Raw genomic sequence first — 18,111 nt, 5'->3', positions numbered from 1 at the left:
CTCCGAATAACATGCAAACACTTTTATTATTTCCCAAAACATATCAAAGTTCGAGATTTTTGACTGTTCTTGATGTCTTCAAAAATTTCTTCGTGTTCTTCGAATCTGAAAAAAAAATTTCTTGTTCTTCGAATGATATCCAAAGAACCGAGCCTACGTGAGACTACTTAGGCTCTGATATCAATTGTAAGTCCAGGAATACTACACAATCGGATATCAAAATCACAATCAGGAGCGCGGAATACTGATGAAAGTGATAAGAACAAGAACTTGAATGATTGAATAACTAAAGTGCACACGGTTTCTAGAGAACCGTCTGGTACACACACAAAGAAGTCGAAAATGCTGAAGAAGCTCTCAAAAATGTCTAACCTAATAATGAACTAGGTTCACCCTATTTATAGTTACATAAGGTGACCTAGTTACAGACTGGCCAGGCCCACATGCATAATATTACTAACTAAACAATCCCAAATCACTTAAATAGCCCACATGGCTTATTCTATTACTATCTAACCCACTACAAGGCTAAGCCCAATAGCCTATATTTGTGTTTGATAAAGATAGGCGTAAACCTACACCATTATAGGGCCTTACATGCTTTATATAGACCGTAAAGACATGAACATGCTGAGTAAACGAACATATGAAGAGTAATTGAATAAATTCGCCTTCAATATAAAAAAACTAATTATTAAAGTCATTAATACATACCCAATTAAAAAGTAGCCAAAGATTGGAAATCATAAAAGACATACATTGTAACACTCTACTTTTAAAAATATAAGTTCTTACCGACAAGATAAGAATATTCATTATAACGTTAGCCAAAACATTGTTATCGTCCTAAAAGAGTACTTACGAGTTTAACGAATGTTCAAAAACAACATTAGGATACATAAGTATTCCATCATATTCATAAGTCTTATTAATAATTAATAATAACAAAAGTTTCGGAACTAGATCTTGAGTGTGCTCGGTTCGGAAGCATCGACTTGATCATCATTCACGTACTTGCAATACCTAAAAGCTAGAAATTTTGACAAGTATTAGAATTAGAGTCCTTAGAAAATTAGCGTAATCGAAACTATGCTAAAAAACGGATTCAATTAACTAAGATATGCAAAAGCCAACAAAAGTGACTGGGCTCTACCGTAACTTACGGTAGCCACCGTAAGTTACGGTAGCCACTGGGCAACACTGGTCTACCGTAAGGCAGTAGAAAACTGCCGTAACAATATACTCTCTACCGTAAGTTACGGTAGCTACCGTAACTTACGGTAGCTGCTGTATGTTCTTCATGATTTGATGTTTTGACCCGTTTGTTCCAGTTTCGCACTTTATTTAAATCAAAACACAATACGGGACATTCCAAAATTACTAGTTAGACTTATAATTTCCTGCCTTCAATTTATTAACGTTTCCCTAACGAGAATTGTAACAAATATGCATCATTTGATGCAAAATCAAACTTGTGGATTTTTATTCCACATTTTCACCATCTTAACCCTTTAAATTCATTCTTCCCGAATCTTACGAACGGGATATTACCAATATATCAAGGTAACCCATCTTCGGGTTCTTTACGTTCTACTTTCACGCTCCCATTATCGGTTTGCGTATTTAATACATTATCACCCGACAACCGGGCTTATAGTCTACGGATAAGGTACTCCCGTTACCCGGTTTGTACCCACCCTTGATGACCTGTTTGGTTTGCCATCATGAAGTTCATCATTCAAGGAACCAAACCACTTCAATCTCATATTCTATATTGCCAACAAACATCAATAATGAAGACTAATTAACGAAAATAACGAAGCGTTAGCCACGTACCTTAGAGCTTTCCGTTTAAACGAGTGTCCGCACCGGCTTGACTTCCCGACGCCTCAACCGTGTTGCCTAAAATGCACAAGCCAATTATCATTAGAACCTCTTGGCTCATAACTAAAGCTTGTTTAGTTAGCCAAACACCACAATTGTTGTCTATCAACATCTTTTAGGCATTTTGTCAAGCATCTTATGTGCATATCTTCCAATTAGCCATTTTCGTTCATTTAAACCTTGGTAAATCCAAGGATTCCATCTTATTCAAACTTAATTACTTACTACTTCCATATTAAGATGCTAGTTTAACAACCCTAGATTATTATTCACATAATTCATACACAAATCTTGGGGCTTTTCATTCTAGATGAAAACCCACTTCAATATATGGCACAAGACAATTCTTAACACAAAATTTATCCATCAATTCTCATGATTTCAGTTAGGGTTTATAATCCCACACTTTAATCACACTTCCTGATAACATATCATCACCCAATTATTCAAGAACTTCAATTAATCAAATTTCACTCAAGAATCAAACATCACCAAAACTGAAATTGTAACCTACCTAGTGTTAGACAAGTGTGAGTGATCAAGATTCTTGATTCATGCAGTAATTTCAAGCCCAATTCACCCTTCAATTTGATCAATTTGATGAAATAAGGGTTTGGGTGTTCTTCCCCTCTCCTGGTCATTCCCACACGCACACACTGATGTGTGTGTGTGTGTGTGTTTGATTTGTTTTATTTTTATTAAAATCAAGTTTGGCCATTTATACAAAATCAGCCCCTTTAGTTTATCTTGTTAGACTAATGCACATCAAACTAACTTATTTCCTTTTATTATTTGGTATTTTTAACTATTAATTATTTTGGGGTGTTACAAGTCCACCTTCCTTAAAGAGGGTTTCGTCCCCGAAACCATTTCACGTATAAAACTATAATGCATACACGTACCGAAAAGTGAAGGGTGGAGTCGTCTCATTTCCTCTTCAGACTCCCAAGTGATGTCTGATCCTTTTCGGTGTTCCCATTTGACCTTTACTTGATTAATCGCTTTGTTTCTCAAGCTTTTCGCCTTATGATCTAAAATCGCAATCGGCTCACTGCGTAGTTAAGTCTATTGTCCACTCCAATGTCATCATAAAGGATGTAAGTTGTTTCTTCGGCTAGACATTTCCGGAGATGTGATACGTGGAATGTACTATGTATCCTACTCAACTCCTCAGGCACCTTGAGACGGTATGCTACCTTACCGACCCGCTCGATGATTTTAAATGGCCCAATAAACCTCGGGCTTGATTTTCCCCTTTTTCCAAACCGGATTATTCCTTTCCATGGTGATACCTTCAGCATCACCTTATCGCCAACTTGAAACTCAATTGGTCTTCTTCATTTGTCTGCATACGACTTTTGTCGATCTTGAGCCGCTTTCAAGTGAGCTCGGACCAGGTCAATCTTTTCATTCGTGATTCTGACTACATCCTTATGTGCAAGTTCGTGCGGACCAACCTCACCCCAACACACCGGAGTTTGGCATTTTCTACCGTAAAGTATCTCGTACGGAGCCATACCGATGCTTGCATGGTGACTGTTATTATATGAAAATTCAACCAACGGTAGGTAAATATCCCAACTACCCCCGAAGTCGATGATGCATGCCCGCAACATATCTTCCAATGTTTGTATTGTTCTTTCACTTTGACCATCCGTTTGAGGATGGTACGCGGTGCTAATGAACAACTTAGTTCCCATCTGCTCTTGGAAATCGTGCCAGAAACTTGAAGTGAACCGGGTATCCCTATTGGACACGATGGATACTTGTACTCCGTGGCGTGCTACTATCTCATTAGTGTACACCTCCGACATCTTTTCTAACGTATAGGTCTCACGTATCGGTATAAAGTGAGCACTCTTCGTCAGTCTATCTACAACCACCCATATAGTATCAAATCCGCGGTTCGTCTTTGGTAATTTGGTCAATAGGTTCATTGTGATATGTTCCCATTTCCAAACCGGAATTTCCAATGGTTGAAGTTTACCGTATGGTTTCTGGTGCTCCGCTTTTACCTGTAAACAGGTCAAGTACTTCTCTACATATTTAACCACATCTTTTTTCATTCCTGGCCACCAATAGTTTTGCTTCAAATCCTTGTACATCTTGGTTGCTCTAGGATGGATAGAATAGCGGGACTTGTGAGCCTCGTCAAGTAGAAGATCCTTAACACCACATGTGTTTGGGACCCAAATCCTACCATTCCAGTATTTCATCCCATTACTTCCTTCCACAAGATCTTTTATCAACCCCTTTATATGCTCTTTCTTCCAATTCTCTTCCCTTACTACCTTGATCTGGGCTTTTCGGATTCGTTCAAGCAAGCCTGAAGTTACCACCAATTGCATAGACCGCACTTGAATTGGAGCGCATTCACCCTTTCGGCTAAGGGCATCCACCACCACATTAGCCTTTCCAGGGTGATAATGGATTTCGTAGTCATAGTCCTTCACTACTTCTAACCAACGCCTCTGCCTCATATTTAACTCCTTCTGATCGAAGAAGTACTTTAAACTTTTATTGTCAGTGAAAATAGTACATTTCACACCGTACAAGTAATGTCTCCAAATCTTTAAGGCGAAGACTACAGCTGCCAGCTCAAGATCATGAGTCGGGTATTTCGTTTCATGCGGCTTAAGTTGTCTTGAGGCGTACGCAATTACCCTTCCTCTTTGCATCAACACGCACCTAAGGCCTAGGTGTGATGCATCTGAATATACTACCATATCATCCGTACCTTCAGGTAAAGTCAACACCGGTGCATAGGTTAGCTTTTCCTTTAATACCCGAAATGCCTTTTCTTGATCATCTTCCCATACGAACTTCTCGTTCTTGCGGGTTAACTTGGTTAAAGGCGATGCAATTTTGGAGAAATCCTGAATGAATCTCCGATAGTAACTTAGTTCCCATCTAAATGAATCCAAGAAACTTCTAATTTCGGATGGATTCCTTGGAGGGTTCCATTTTGATACTGCTTCCACCTTCGATGGATCCACCAATATCCCTTTGGCACTTATGACGTGCCCTAGGAATTGCACTTCTCGTAACCAGAAGGCGCATTTTGAGAATTTGGCATATAATCTTTCCCGCCTTAGTATCTTCAACACTTCTCGTAAGTGGTTAGCATGATCCGTCTCGTTTCTTGAATAAACAAGGATGTCGTCGATAAAAACAATCACCGACCTATCAAGCATCGGTTTGCAAACCTGGTTCATGAGATCCATGAAGGCCACGGGTGCATTTGTCAATCCGAAGGACATCACGAGGAATTCGTAATGTCCATATCGCGTACGAAACGCCGTCTTTGGTACATTGCCCTCCTTTACCCTCAATTGGTGGTAACCCGATCTCAAATCGATTTTTGAAAACCAGCTAGCGCCCTGTAACTGAGCTTCTGTCTTTGTTATTTCTTGGGTTTGGATGTGGATGGGGGCTCGGCAAGTTGGTCAATCCTTCTTTATAACATTTTATGTTGGTTTTTGCTGTCTTTTTGCAGGAGAGGATCAAATAGGAAGTTTATTTTAGCTAGGAAGGATAGGAAGCAATAGGATTATGACATGTGTCAAAAAGGAAAAACATAAGGAGGGGCATTTTAGTCAAACACAAATTAGTCTCATGAAACCCTAGATCTAAAACACTCAGTACGTCTTTTCTCTTTTAAGATTAATCTCAAACCCACACCACCACCACCACAATTGCCGCCCACCGCCCAGCGCCACCACTCCACCGCCTACCGCCACCACTCCACCGCCGCAGAAGAAAATGTAGAATCTTTTAGCTTCTCTGATCGTCGTTCTGGCTTATCTTACCGTCCAAAACCTGATCCGCTCAGATCTGAAAGCCTTAGATGTTGATGCAGCTGCAAAAACCTTTACGGAAGTGACGAAACCTTTACTTGTTATGGAAGAAACGATAATGGAGGCACCTGCTTCAGATTCATATAAGAATTTTGTATTGCGTTTTGACAATATATAACAGAAAATAAAGAAAGAAAGGGAACGGTTACCTTATACGAAGGGCCGATACAACGGAAGGCAAGTTTCAGATTCAAATAAGAATTTTGTATTGCATTTTTTTGTAGAATTTGGCATTGCGTTTTTGTAATGAATCTGCATTGGGTTTTTGGGATTTGTAATATGAGTGGCATATTCTGTTTTCCAAGAAATGGAATCTCGTTTCCCACCAACTAAAAGTGTTAAATTTATTGATTTTAAATGTTCCTATTATGGTTGAAAACTTCTACCATAATAGCTTTCATACATATTTAATCCTCAATTATTTTCTTTTTGAAATACATATTTATATTGTTTGATATGATGTTCCATGCATATGAGCAAGATCATTGTTAACATTAAAACAGTGTGTTCTTCAATTGTTTATAAGCGCAATGCTAAAACGCAATTTATTATGTTTAAGCCTTTGTGGTAAAACATATTATTTTTTTTGGAAAACATTTTTTATGTGTTTTTGTTGGTCCAATATGTTTTAGAAAAACACATTTTGAAGCGTATTTTATCCATTGCGTTTTAAGTAAAACACATTTTTATGTGTTTTTAGTCCATTGTGTTTTAAAAAGAACACTTTCTTTTGTGTTTTTAGGCTATTTCGTTTTAGAAAAAAGACATTTTTATGTGTTTTTTTTGGTCTATTGCGTTTTAGAAAAACACATTTTTGAAGTGTTTTTAGTCCATTGCGTTTTAGAAAAACACCTTTTGAAGTGTTTTTAGTCAATTGCGTTTTAGGTAAAACACATTTTTATGTGTTTTTAGTCCATTGCGTTTTAGAAAAAAACACTTTCTTTTGAGTTTTTAAGCCATTGCCTTTTAGAAAAAAAAAAAGACATTTTATATGTTTTTTGGTCTATTGCGTTTTAGAAAATCACATTTTGAAGTGTTTTTACTCCATTGCATTTTAAGGAAAACACATTTTTATGTGTTTTTAGTCTAGTGCGTTTTAGAAATATCACTTTCTTTTGTGTTTTTAGGCCATTGCGTTTTATAAAAAAAGACATTTTTTGGTGTTTTCTGGCCATTGCGTTTTACGCAACTGGGTTTTCAATTTTTTTCGGAATATAGCAATAGTATACTCGTTTTAAAGATAAAAAACGCTCGTTTTTTTGGTGCAATTTTTATAAAAATAAAATGTCGTATGAGAAAGTTATTAGCGTTTAAAAAATGGGGGGGGGATTGGAGGAGAGAGAAACTATTGTCCTAGATTGACTTGAATGCCCTTACACAAATTCACGCGCCTCTTTTTGCTTTTCAATAAACCCGCCCTTAATTCCCTTGATTAAATCAATTGATGGTCAAAATTACTTCCTAGCCTTCCTAGCAAAAAAAACTTCCTATTATATCCTAACCCGTCTTTTTGCTTCTTTTGTTCTTTTAAGCTTATTTGACTCTGTTTATTCAAAAGGAACAAAAACGCAAGTTTTTTTCCAACATTAGCACTAGAAAAGGGTTGATTTTATGTCTCATTTAATGTAATTTATATGTTGTATTTGAACACATCAAAAAGCAAAAATGGGAGTCAATTTACACCAACTAGGCATCCGCACCCAAACCTCCATAGCAAAAGAACATGCCGTGAAAAGATGACACGACGACTCCGGACCATCGCCACATAGCAGGCATAACACATCTTGAAGATTCATCCCTCTTTTCCTCAACTCCATTCTAGTTGGAAGTCTATCTTGTTCCGCCCGCCAAGCCATAACATTACACTTCAAGGGGATCCACCCGTTCCATTTCATCTTAAAAAATCGCCATAATCCCATGAAGAAGAAATCAAATTTTTAGCCGAAGAAACTGAGAATTGTTCATGCCCTCCCCCACACCATTTCCAAGAATCCACTCCAACACCCCGTGTATGATCATGAGTTAAAATAAGAAGGCCAAAAAGATCTGATACCTCCTGTTGCGAGGTCGGTTCTCTTCTCCATTCCCAAGTTAAGTTTTTTACTTCACCTCTAAGAGTCACTCTATTCTTAATAAGGGCATCTTTTATTTTTTCTAACTTGAAGAGAGTAGGAAAAGTATCTTTTAAAGGCGTGTCTCCAATCCACAAATCTAACCAAACCTTAGCTTCTTGCCATCTCCAACGATACCATAAAAGAAAGAATGAAATTTCCTTCCATCCAGGGTATTACATACTCCCACTTTCACAATTTCGGACTAACACCCGGAATGATTATACGCCATTGGAAGTGATAACCACACATTCTTTGACCGATGACAACCTTTAACGACCCGCTTCCATAAATTATTGTTTCCCTTCTTGAACCGCTAACTCCGCTTTAAAAGCAGAGACTCGTTGGTGTCTTTTAAACGGCTAATCCCCAACCCTCCCGCCTTTTTTGGTCTAGTAACCTTCTCCCACGCCACCCAACATATCTTTTTGTTTTCGCTCGATCCACCCTAATGAAACCTCCTCATAATACTTTCCAACTTATTAATAACCGCCACTGGGGCTTTAAAAAACTAGAAATAGTAAATTGGAAGATTTTCCAAAACCGATATGATGAGAGTGACCCTTCCCCCCATGGACAATAATTTAGACTTCCAAGAAGCCAACCGCGTTTCCACCGTATCGATGATCGACGCCCAATTATTGATACGGTTCATGTTAGCTCCCACTTTGATCCCAAGATAATTAAAAGGAATCACTCCTTTTCTACAACCCAAAACTCCTAACATGTTGTCCACCTCAAGGTTTCTGGTACCTATACCAAACAAATTAGATTTGTGTAAATTAATTCGAAGACCCGAGCATAAATAAAAAACCCGAAGAATTCTAGGCGTCTTCTCCTAGTTATCGCTAGACAACTCCCCCATCATTAATGCATCATCCGCATAAAATAAGTGTGTAATATCTTGCTCGTCTTCCGAAAAATGAATACCCTTGATCTCACCGATTGATTTAGCTTTGTTGAGGATCCACGAAAGCGCCTCCATAACAATTAAGAATAAAAATGGGGAAATCGGATCTCCTTGCCAGAGCCCTTTATCAATTAAACTCAAAAGTTGGCGAGCCATTGACCAAAACCGCCGATCTAGCCGACTCTAAAATCCCCCTCTAATCCATAAGCACCATTTCCGGGGGAAGCCCATTTGAGACAAGATAGAGATGAGGAAGTTCCAATTCACATTATCGTATCACAAAAGGTTACACGACATCACTTTATATTAATGTGTACATCTCGGTTTAATATAAGACATCATTTTATATTAATGTGTATATATCGGTTTAATATAAAATTTATGTCTAAACATAGATAAAAATAAACACATCGCAATGCAGTACTCAGAATTTTATAAAAACGTCGTATATAAGCGAAAAATGAAATAATCTCAAAAAGAATTATAAAAATAAAATACTTTAGAATTACACTTTAAAAGTAATTAGAAAAAAAAACTAAAATATGTGATTGGTCTAAGTGAACTAATTAGAATGAACTACTACTCTATTAGTCCTTCGTAAGTTACAAGAATTATAATTACTCGGGAAAGTGGACTGCAAATGCCGGGATAAAATTTCGATTTTAAAAATATATAAATTTATAATACAAATAAAGTTGCGACTAAATAAATTAGTTAAAATAAACGATCTGAGCTAGAGCTTTTGATATTGAGCTTGAAACAAGACAAGACCGAGCTTGAGCTAGGGAAATTTGAGCTCGGCTACCCCAGGAGTTAACCCATAATATGTATATGGATCGATATTGGCACCCTATAACCCAAACAACAAAGTAGGAGTGAATAAACGATCCAGAAGTGTACAATGAGCATATATTTTATATATAGAATAAAGGAGTACTAATTTAAAATAAACAGTTATTCCTGAAAGATTCACATTCCTGAACTTGGAGACACCAAGATTCAACAAAAACAAATGAATAAAGAAAGAATTCCATTTTCTTTATTTGCAAAACAAGAATTGTTGTCTCACAAATTCAGAAGGTTTGAAATCGGGTTCCATCCCATAATCCAAGGTTTCATTTTCTTTATTTGCAAAACAAGAATTGTTGTCTCACATATTCAGAAAGTTCGAAATCGGGTTCCATCCCATAATCCAAGGTCGATTATCAGTCGGAAGCACGAAGTTGAGTTCAAACATTTCTTTCGACAAGTTCCCACCTTCGCGGAACCCCACAAGCTTTGCAACGATCTCTGCACTTTCTTGAATATGTGCAGAGTCACGAGGATTGGTCCACAGTTTGCTTACAAACTGAATCCTACGTTGTTTTCCTTCGAGAGGAACGTCCCATTTCATGTATAGCAGTTCTCTCTCTTCGGTTGTCAAACGTGTTGTTAGCCTCTTTGCTAGAAACTCCCGTTCCCGCTTCAGTGATCTAAGGCTGCACACAATGATATGACAGATGCCATGTCAGCGTTAGTTTTGCAATGTTTCAGTTTGGTAACAGCTTGGGACGGATCAAACATGTCGAATAAATAAGAATAATACCGGGTAGAATAGAAAATAAAAGCTTAAAGAAAAAATAGGTGGAAGGTCACTCATAGTCTTATTTAACTAAATGAAAAAAGTGCCCATTTTGACCAACTCTTATATACAAGATTAAAAGGTGAAAAAAAAGTTTGAACGAAAACGTTACGGGTCAACCTAAGTAGACTGGTCCATGTATATAGTACCCATTTTGACCAACTAGATAGAAAACAAAGGTAAAAAAGAAAACTTTGCACGACCTGTAAAAGGGTACCCATTTTGACCAGCTCTTAAAACATAAGAGCTAGGATAAAAAGACAAATAAAAAAACACTGATTGAAATTGTTTAGGATCACAAAGCAACTAAACTGATCCGTAACAAACTACCCGTTTGACCCTGCTACCCAACCCGCCTTATGTATCCATTTTGCAACTGTTCAGAGTATAACTTAGTGTACTGGCAAATAACAATAAGAATTCATTAGGGGAGAACCTTGATGTAACGGAGATTGTTGGCTCCTCTGCACCACGGCCTGGTGTCGCGTTGCCATGTTCAGCTAAATGTTCTTGTAGCCAATTGAGTCTCCTGAGCTCAACTTCCATGTAGATTTCATCAGCAGGGTCTCCTTTAAACAGCATATAGAACTGAGTTCTATGTATAATCGATACAAAACAAGAATCCCACAGCTCTATTATCGTCTGCCTTTGTTCCCTAAATCTTATATGCCAAGGAACTGGGGACACTTCAGGTACGTCTGCTGTATTGTCATCGGCTTCCAGATCATATCCCGCTTGCTCATTAGCTTCCAGCTCAAGCACCTGCATGTACAGAAGAAGATGATAAATTAGAATAAATTGCATTTTACGTCCTTTAACTTCGAGCCAAATTGCAGACACTGTCCTTTAACTAACAAACTTACACTGGATGTCCTTTATGTTACTGTTTCTCATCAGGCTGTCCTTTTGCCCTAACCCAGTTAATTTTTTATGTTAACTTTTAACACGTCGCATAATGGTAATTTTCACTTAATAACTAAAACAAAGTTAAACAGAAATAATATATTTTAACAACAAAATAAGTGAAAATGACCATTATGCCCTGATGTGAGAGGCACATGTTAAGAGTTAATAGAAAAAACTAACTAGGTTAGGGCAAAAGGACACCGCCTGATGAGAAACAGTCAACATAAAGGACATCAAGGTCGTCTGCAATTTGGCTCAAACTTCAAGGACGTAAAGTGCAATTTACTCCAAAAATTATGTAACATAAAAAGTTGTAATAAAAAATGGATTACTGAAAGACAAAAAACTCGATCTCATTGTAGTAATATAGCTTTGTTTATCGCATTAACGCATTTGACACCAAGTTTTTAGAATTATTATAAAAACTGGACCAAAAAGTGTTTTGGGTCAACTGAAATGGCCCGACCCGTTTCAACTATTATCCAACCTACCAATCCAGTTGGCAGCTTTAGAAAATGAACATGAAAATATATGACAGTGAATACGTTACCTGACAAAGAAGAAGATGTTTCTGGTATTGCAGCTTGGCTACACGTTCTTTAAGCTCAGTAACATAGGTTCTGATGCTTCTCACGTTCTCTTCGGCTGCATTCTGAAACATCTTCTGCATTTTCCTCATATTAACAGAGCTTGAACGTCTATGTGGCGTATTTTCCTTTGACGACACATCACCACCTTCCTCACCCTTTATATTCATCTCTTTATCTTCAGACACTAGGGGTTCTTCTTCTTGGGGAGCTCTATTCTCATCCACTTCCCGAGTAGAAGACATAGGCGAGCAAGGAGATCGTATAAAACCCGGTTTGTTGATCACATTGCTTGAAGTCAACGGACTCGACGACTTCTTCTTCTTCGACTGACTTTTGACCAGATCGGTGTTGTTGCTAGGAAGAGACATGATGAGTTTGTCAATCGACTTCTGAACGTTCTCCAGCTGTTCTTCTAACGTGGCGATGTTGCTTCCTTGTGAGCGGATTCGGTTAATTTCGTCTTTGAGATTCGCACTGACACTTTTGTTGACTCCCACCCCGGGAACAACCATGTGGTCAACGTTGACTTCTTTCTGCGTCGTCCGGACTGCACACATGTCACGGATCTCTGCTTGTAGTTTCGCAATGGTCTCGGCTGCATCTTGATTTCCTTGTCTATGGCAAGTGACTTCTTTCTGTAGTACTTCTAAGGCTCGATTTGCTTCTTCTCCGAGCTGTTCTTGAAGGTGTTCAAGTTTCCTGATTTCGTGCATTAGTGTGAAAGGAGCAGTTGACGACTGTCTCATACTTTGTCTCATTGCTGTGTTTCTTGTTTTCTCAAAACGAGTCGGTTCCCTTCCTTCAAGAACTGACGGTAATGTTCCGGAGAACGACAGACACTTCTTAGCCAATGGAGCCGGTGATGCTTTTGGCTTCAATTCCTGTTATGGTTGAAGAAATCAGTTAACAAGGCATCGGCCATATAAAATGTGTCCAAAAGTATGTAATGTGTCAATTATGATTACATAAGTTACTTATAGAGTAAACTTCCGTTTTGCTCCCTGTGGTTTGGTCATTTTAACGGTTTTTCCCCAAACCTTTAAAAATAGCCATTTTACTCCCTGATGTTTTGGTTTTGTTGTCAGTTTGCTCCCTGTGGGGAGCAAAATGGAAACACAAACAATTTGGATGGAGTTAGAGGCAGGGAGCAAACTGGCAAAAAAACCGAAACATCAAGGAGCAAAACGGCTATTTTTAAAGGTTTGGAGCAAAACCGTTAAAGTGACCAAACCACAGGGAGCAAAACAGAAGTTTACTCTTACTTATAATTACAGCAAACAAATATTCTTCAATAATATGATTAAAGAGGTCTTACGCACTACAAAATACACTTTCTCGCGTTTCAACTCTTTGGATCCATTTCTTTTTAAGCTCATGTTTTTTTTTTGTGTTATTATCAGTTTGACATTAGAGAACATAACTAGAGTTAGCTCGTTCATAAGTAAATAGATACACTTTCTCGTGTTTTTTGACTTGTTTCTTATACGGCTAAAATATTTTTTAGCTTGACATAACCCGAATCCACCCTTTTTGTAGCCTCACTTATCATCAAGTGGCTAAAAAATACAGAAACGCACGAAGAAAGGTAGTAAAAACCTTTGGTTCTTCTTCAAGTTTACGACGCAGCTCCTCGGCCTGTGACTGTGCAAGGTCTCTTTGTCTCTTCAGTTCTTCAATTTCCATTTCCATCTATAAAAACCAATATTGTTTGTCAAATGGTCCTGGTTGAATTGACGTGACCCAGTGACTTGCTTAAATGATTATATCTCGTATGTACCTGACGAATTTTTAAATCTTTATCATTAGATGCATCAGGAGTACGCAACTCGGCTTCTAGTCTGGAAACTTCCTTCTGCAAATGTTTAACCAATTGTTTGTCTGAAACAACCTGATCAAAATTTTCAGCAGTGACAACACTGTTAGTTTGTAACCTTGAGGTACAAGTTAAAAGTATGAGAGCACAAGAAGGTAATATAGTAAATTGGTATTAGGAAATAATATATGTACCATGTTAATTTGGGCGTTATTGGTTACTTCCTTAGCTCGGGTGGCAAAGAAGAGAGTATTTCTCGACTGTTCAACATGGCTAGAAGCGGGGCTCAAAGTGCAAATTATGGCGGTACGGGCATTGCCACCTAACGAGTGTTGTAGTATACGAGTAAGCTTAGAGTCCCTGTATGGTATATGACCACTTCTCTTGCCAACACTGCAAGTAACATCATCTTATTATCAGATAGATATACAACTAACCAGGTTTACATCCCAAACGAGATTATTCAGAACCTAACAAACGTAATTAAATTCAACGATGAAGTATCAAAAATATACATACAAAAATTTAGTTGTATCATCCCGTTAAAGGTTATGAAATTTCAAACAAGAAGCTTAATAATGGTAAAATTTAACACATCTACTGACCTCAGCTTTCTAATCACAGTTGTGAGAGTCATCAAGCTAAGGTTGATATGGCAGCCTTCCCGGAGCCTAGCACCATCCGCATTCGTCTGTGATGCTCTTTCACTTCCAGCTAAATCTACAAAGTTCTGCACATCGGTTGGTTGCTGATCAGCATACTTCATAGGGGTAAAATTGATATTTAACCATTATTTGCACATTCCAATAACTGTGTGTAAGTGGACACTTATTTTGGAGCAGAGTATCATATATGCTTAAGGTAAATATCAAAATATACCAGGCTTGAAACAAAGGACCTCACGCAGTCTGAAGTATCCCGGACTGTGCTTTCTATCGTCTGCATGGTCAGATTAGTTTTATTATGATGAATCGTACACAAAGCATAAGAAGCCCATGATTCTGAATCAAAAGGTACATGGTTACCAGTCTTATTATCTGGTGTGATCGAGAACTGGTATCATTCAAAGCTGTTTCACCAACTTGTCTTTGAGCTGCAAAGCATACAAGAATAAATAAGCTATAATCATAGTTCAATTAGAATATCAGGAATTATATGTTTTACCTTCACAAACGCTGATCAAATTTCGCAAATGTTGATCATCTGTGGCTGTTTCCTCCACCAACTTCTCTACGACTGTTCCTTTCTGCATCAGAAAGGATAATCAGTAAAAGATTGGAGTAAGACCGAATTTGAGAAAAATATTTGTTTCAGATATTACCTCGGGATCGTCTCGAAGCTTTAGATTGCGCCCATTTTCAGAATTCAACAAGTCCCGCACATTTTCGTTGTAGATTTCTAGGCCTGATATTTTTATTCTGAATTCTCTATCTGGATTCTGTAATAAATCAGTACTTTAAATGTTAACGACTCACAAGCCCTTTCTTCTAAATTAATTGCAGTGGCCAAATACATTTTTTTTGAAAAGTAAACTTCATTAAAACAAACCTCCGACCCGAACGGGCAAAAGGCTCTTGTAACTTACATGCATTATATGCTGGTAGATATCATTAACTGCTTTTTCAGTGATTCCTCTCATGGTATAAGTTTTTCCACTACTTGTTTGACCGTACGCAAATATAGTTGCTGAAAAACAAGTGAGATTATCAAATTCAGAAAACAGACATAAATATCCAAGGACAAGTGAACAGAAGAGTATGCATAACTAAAGAATATAGCAGTTACCATTTATGCCCATTAAGGCAGACAATGCAACCGTCTTTACACCATCCTCATATACAGATTCTGTTAATGCTTCGGGACCAAAAACTTTATCTACAAGAACAGGAAACAGCTTCATTAGCTCACACATAATCAAAATCAAAACCCAAATACGATAATCAACAAATAAGTTCATAAATTAGCATATGAAATGCATACCAAAGGTAAATGAAGATGGTTGAACTACACGTTCATGCGGGAGTGGTTTATATACAATAGAATGATCATCAATGCATTCCCATGACACGTTATCTTTAGCCAATTGCTCCCGTTTGTTTAGTGGTCTCAACCGTACCGTTACAACAATTTTCTCTTCCCGAACTCTTGACCCTCCTGGTGTTGATATCGGTGTCCGTTCAATTTTCGAAACTGGCGTACCAGGGACACTCTTTATTGTCATCTTGTGCTGATCCCAACTAAACAACAGATAATCAATTTAACAAACATATATCAGTCCTACCTACCAATAAACAATCTCAAATCCAAGTACATTTGTTAATTTGTTAATTAAGAATGTGGTACAATATAGGTGGCAATTTTGATCAGTTTATTCTTGAATATGGCAATTTTGTCACATTGGGTGAGCTGGTTAAAACTTAAACGACGCACAAAGTCTATTTTTAAGCTTACCATATAGGGCCAGGCAACCACTGAAAACTAATTACAATGTTTCCTTAATTAATCTAGCAAACTACAGAAATTTTCACTTCAGCTAAATTCTGCACAAATACATTCATAACTAACAAAATCTTTAAAATCGATGGCAAAAGAAAAACATAGCACAGATTGTTTCTATAATTCGCTTTCAATCAGTTAAAAAAAACAACAGATCTCCAATCATATAATCTATATATGGTATATCAATCAACTACAGTTCATCAATTTACAATCAAACAAATTCTACCTGAAACCCTAGAAGGAAACTTAACAAAACAAATATCAAAGAACAAGATAACTTAAAATTAAACTCCAACAAACAAACAATTAACTCACTAATCGACTATAGTTCATCAATTTACATTCAAACAAAATGTATCTGAAACCCTAGAAAACAAACTTAACAAAATGACGATAACAGAAACAAGATTACATCAAATTAAACTCCAACAAACAAACAATTAACTCACTAGTCAACTACAATTCATCAATTTACAATCAAACAAACTGTCTCTGAAACCCTAAAAGTCAACTTAACAAAATGACGATAACAGAACAAAAATTCTTCGAATTAAACTCTAACAAATGAACCATTAACTCACCGAAAGCCTCAATCAGATCGTGAATTGCAGAGATCGAGCAAAAAACAGAGAGATTACGAGAGAGAATTTGGAATTTCTGTACGGTGTGTGTGAGTGTGTGAGTTGAGGTGTGAGAAAAAGGGGTTTTGAATTTTGATTCAAATCAAGAGTGTTAACGGCTATATGGAATTTATTGTCCGTGCTGGGATGAAACGACGTCGCTTGAAGAATTAGAGTGTAACGGGTCTTTTGATTATAATATTCATTTCCGACAATATGACCACCGATTGGGGCTTTTAAGCTTTCGTTTTGAGTTAAAGCGTATCCTATGTTAATGGAATTACTTTTTCCACTCTAGTTTTGATAGATATATAGATTACGTTATTCTTGTATTGCTTGTACTAAGTGCATTAGTATTTGTACATCACTCTGGATTTATTATATTTACTTCTCGGGAGTGCATAGCCTGATTTTGAAGTTTTTTTGAGAACTAGGGTTATTGACAAATTTGGTTTTAGTGTTTAGATTTGCACCATTTATAAAAATTGATAAATGTTTCTGTATATATCCTGAAATAGAATAATGTTAAAGAGGATATGATACAGAGGTTCATGTGAAGCATATAATGCAATGAATTAAAGGCTGAATTCTCTGATCTTAGATGTGTTGGGTTTTCATATGTGTATTTTTTAAAGCTTCAAGCAGTGGAAATGTAGTGGAAATGTGTGTACGAGTCGATCCAAAGTGATGAACTATAGATCGTCCACTAGAAGTCCAGATGCACTGGAAATGTGTGTACGAGTTTGAACACCTTCAATATTTCAAACAATTGAGAGTGAAGGGGTATGGTCCCTAATCTGCCGACCAACCAGGCCACGCGCGAGACCATACTCTTAACACAACAATTTGGTAGCTTTCCCAACCTTGCGCCGACCAAACAGGTCTAGCCTAGGTCGCACGCAGGGTCAAGGGAAACATAAGACTAGATTTCACACTTGGCTACTTGGATGAAAACTCTCAGACCTTGCGTCGGCTACTTGGGACTTTCCTGATAGTCGCGCAGAGGATAGAAGCGCAGCTAATCTAAGGACAAGTACAAAGGGTACAAGTGGCAAAACAACGGACCAATAAGCGTCCAACAGATGTATCCGATGGTGCTCCACGATTGACAAATCGTACAGGAGACAAGAAGGTACACAAGGACGCTTACGTGGCACCAATCAGCATGCGCTGACAACTGCACCACAATTTCCACCTAGCCGCTGATGACAGAGCAGACAACAAGGACAACGGTAGGCCGCATGGATCCAATCAACACGCGCCAGCTCTCCTCTCGTCCAGAAGCACCAACTGAGACACC

The 18,111-nt window shown here is 37.6% G+C and overlaps 1 protein-coding gene across 1 annotated transcript; it reads right to left on the bottom strand.

The window, feature by feature from the left end:
- Nucleotides 1–9,657: 9,657 nt before the first annotated feature.
- LOC110926275 (kinesin-like protein NACK1) lies at nucleotides 9,658–17,016 on the bottom strand. The gene is made up of 15 exons (XM_022170030.2): nucleotides 16,773–17,016; nucleotides 15,673–15,929; nucleotides 15,478–15,567; nucleotides 15,278–15,378; nucleotides 15,014–15,130; nucleotides 14,857–14,938; nucleotides 14,718–14,785; nucleotides 14,572–14,631; nucleotides 14,298–14,422; nucleotides 13,887–14,085; nucleotides 13,657–13,767; nucleotides 13,476–13,568; nucleotides 11,840–12,760; nucleotides 10,820–11,145; nucleotides 9,658–10,240 (listed from the first exon to the last, which is right to left on the bottom strand). Exons 2-15 carry the CDS (start codon nucleotides 15,911–15,913, stop codon nucleotides 9,913–9,915), a joined length of 2,862 nt encoding a protein of 953 aa, XP_022025722.1. The 5' UTR covers nucleotides 15,914–15,929; nucleotides 16,773–17,016; the 3' UTR covers nucleotides 9,658–9,912.
- Nucleotides 17,017–18,111: the final 1,095 nt, after the last annotated feature.

The sequence above is a fragment of the Helianthus annuus genome, chromosome 17, assembly GCF_002127325.2.
Source record: "Helianthus annuus cultivar XRQ/B chromosome 17, HanXRQr2.0-SUNRISE, whole genome shotgun sequence".
Classification (NCBI taxonomy): domain Eukaryota; kingdom Viridiplantae; phylum Streptophyta; class Magnoliopsida; order Asterales; family Asteraceae; genus Helianthus; species Helianthus annuus.
This window is presented reverse-complemented; position numbering and strand designations above follow the sequence as displayed.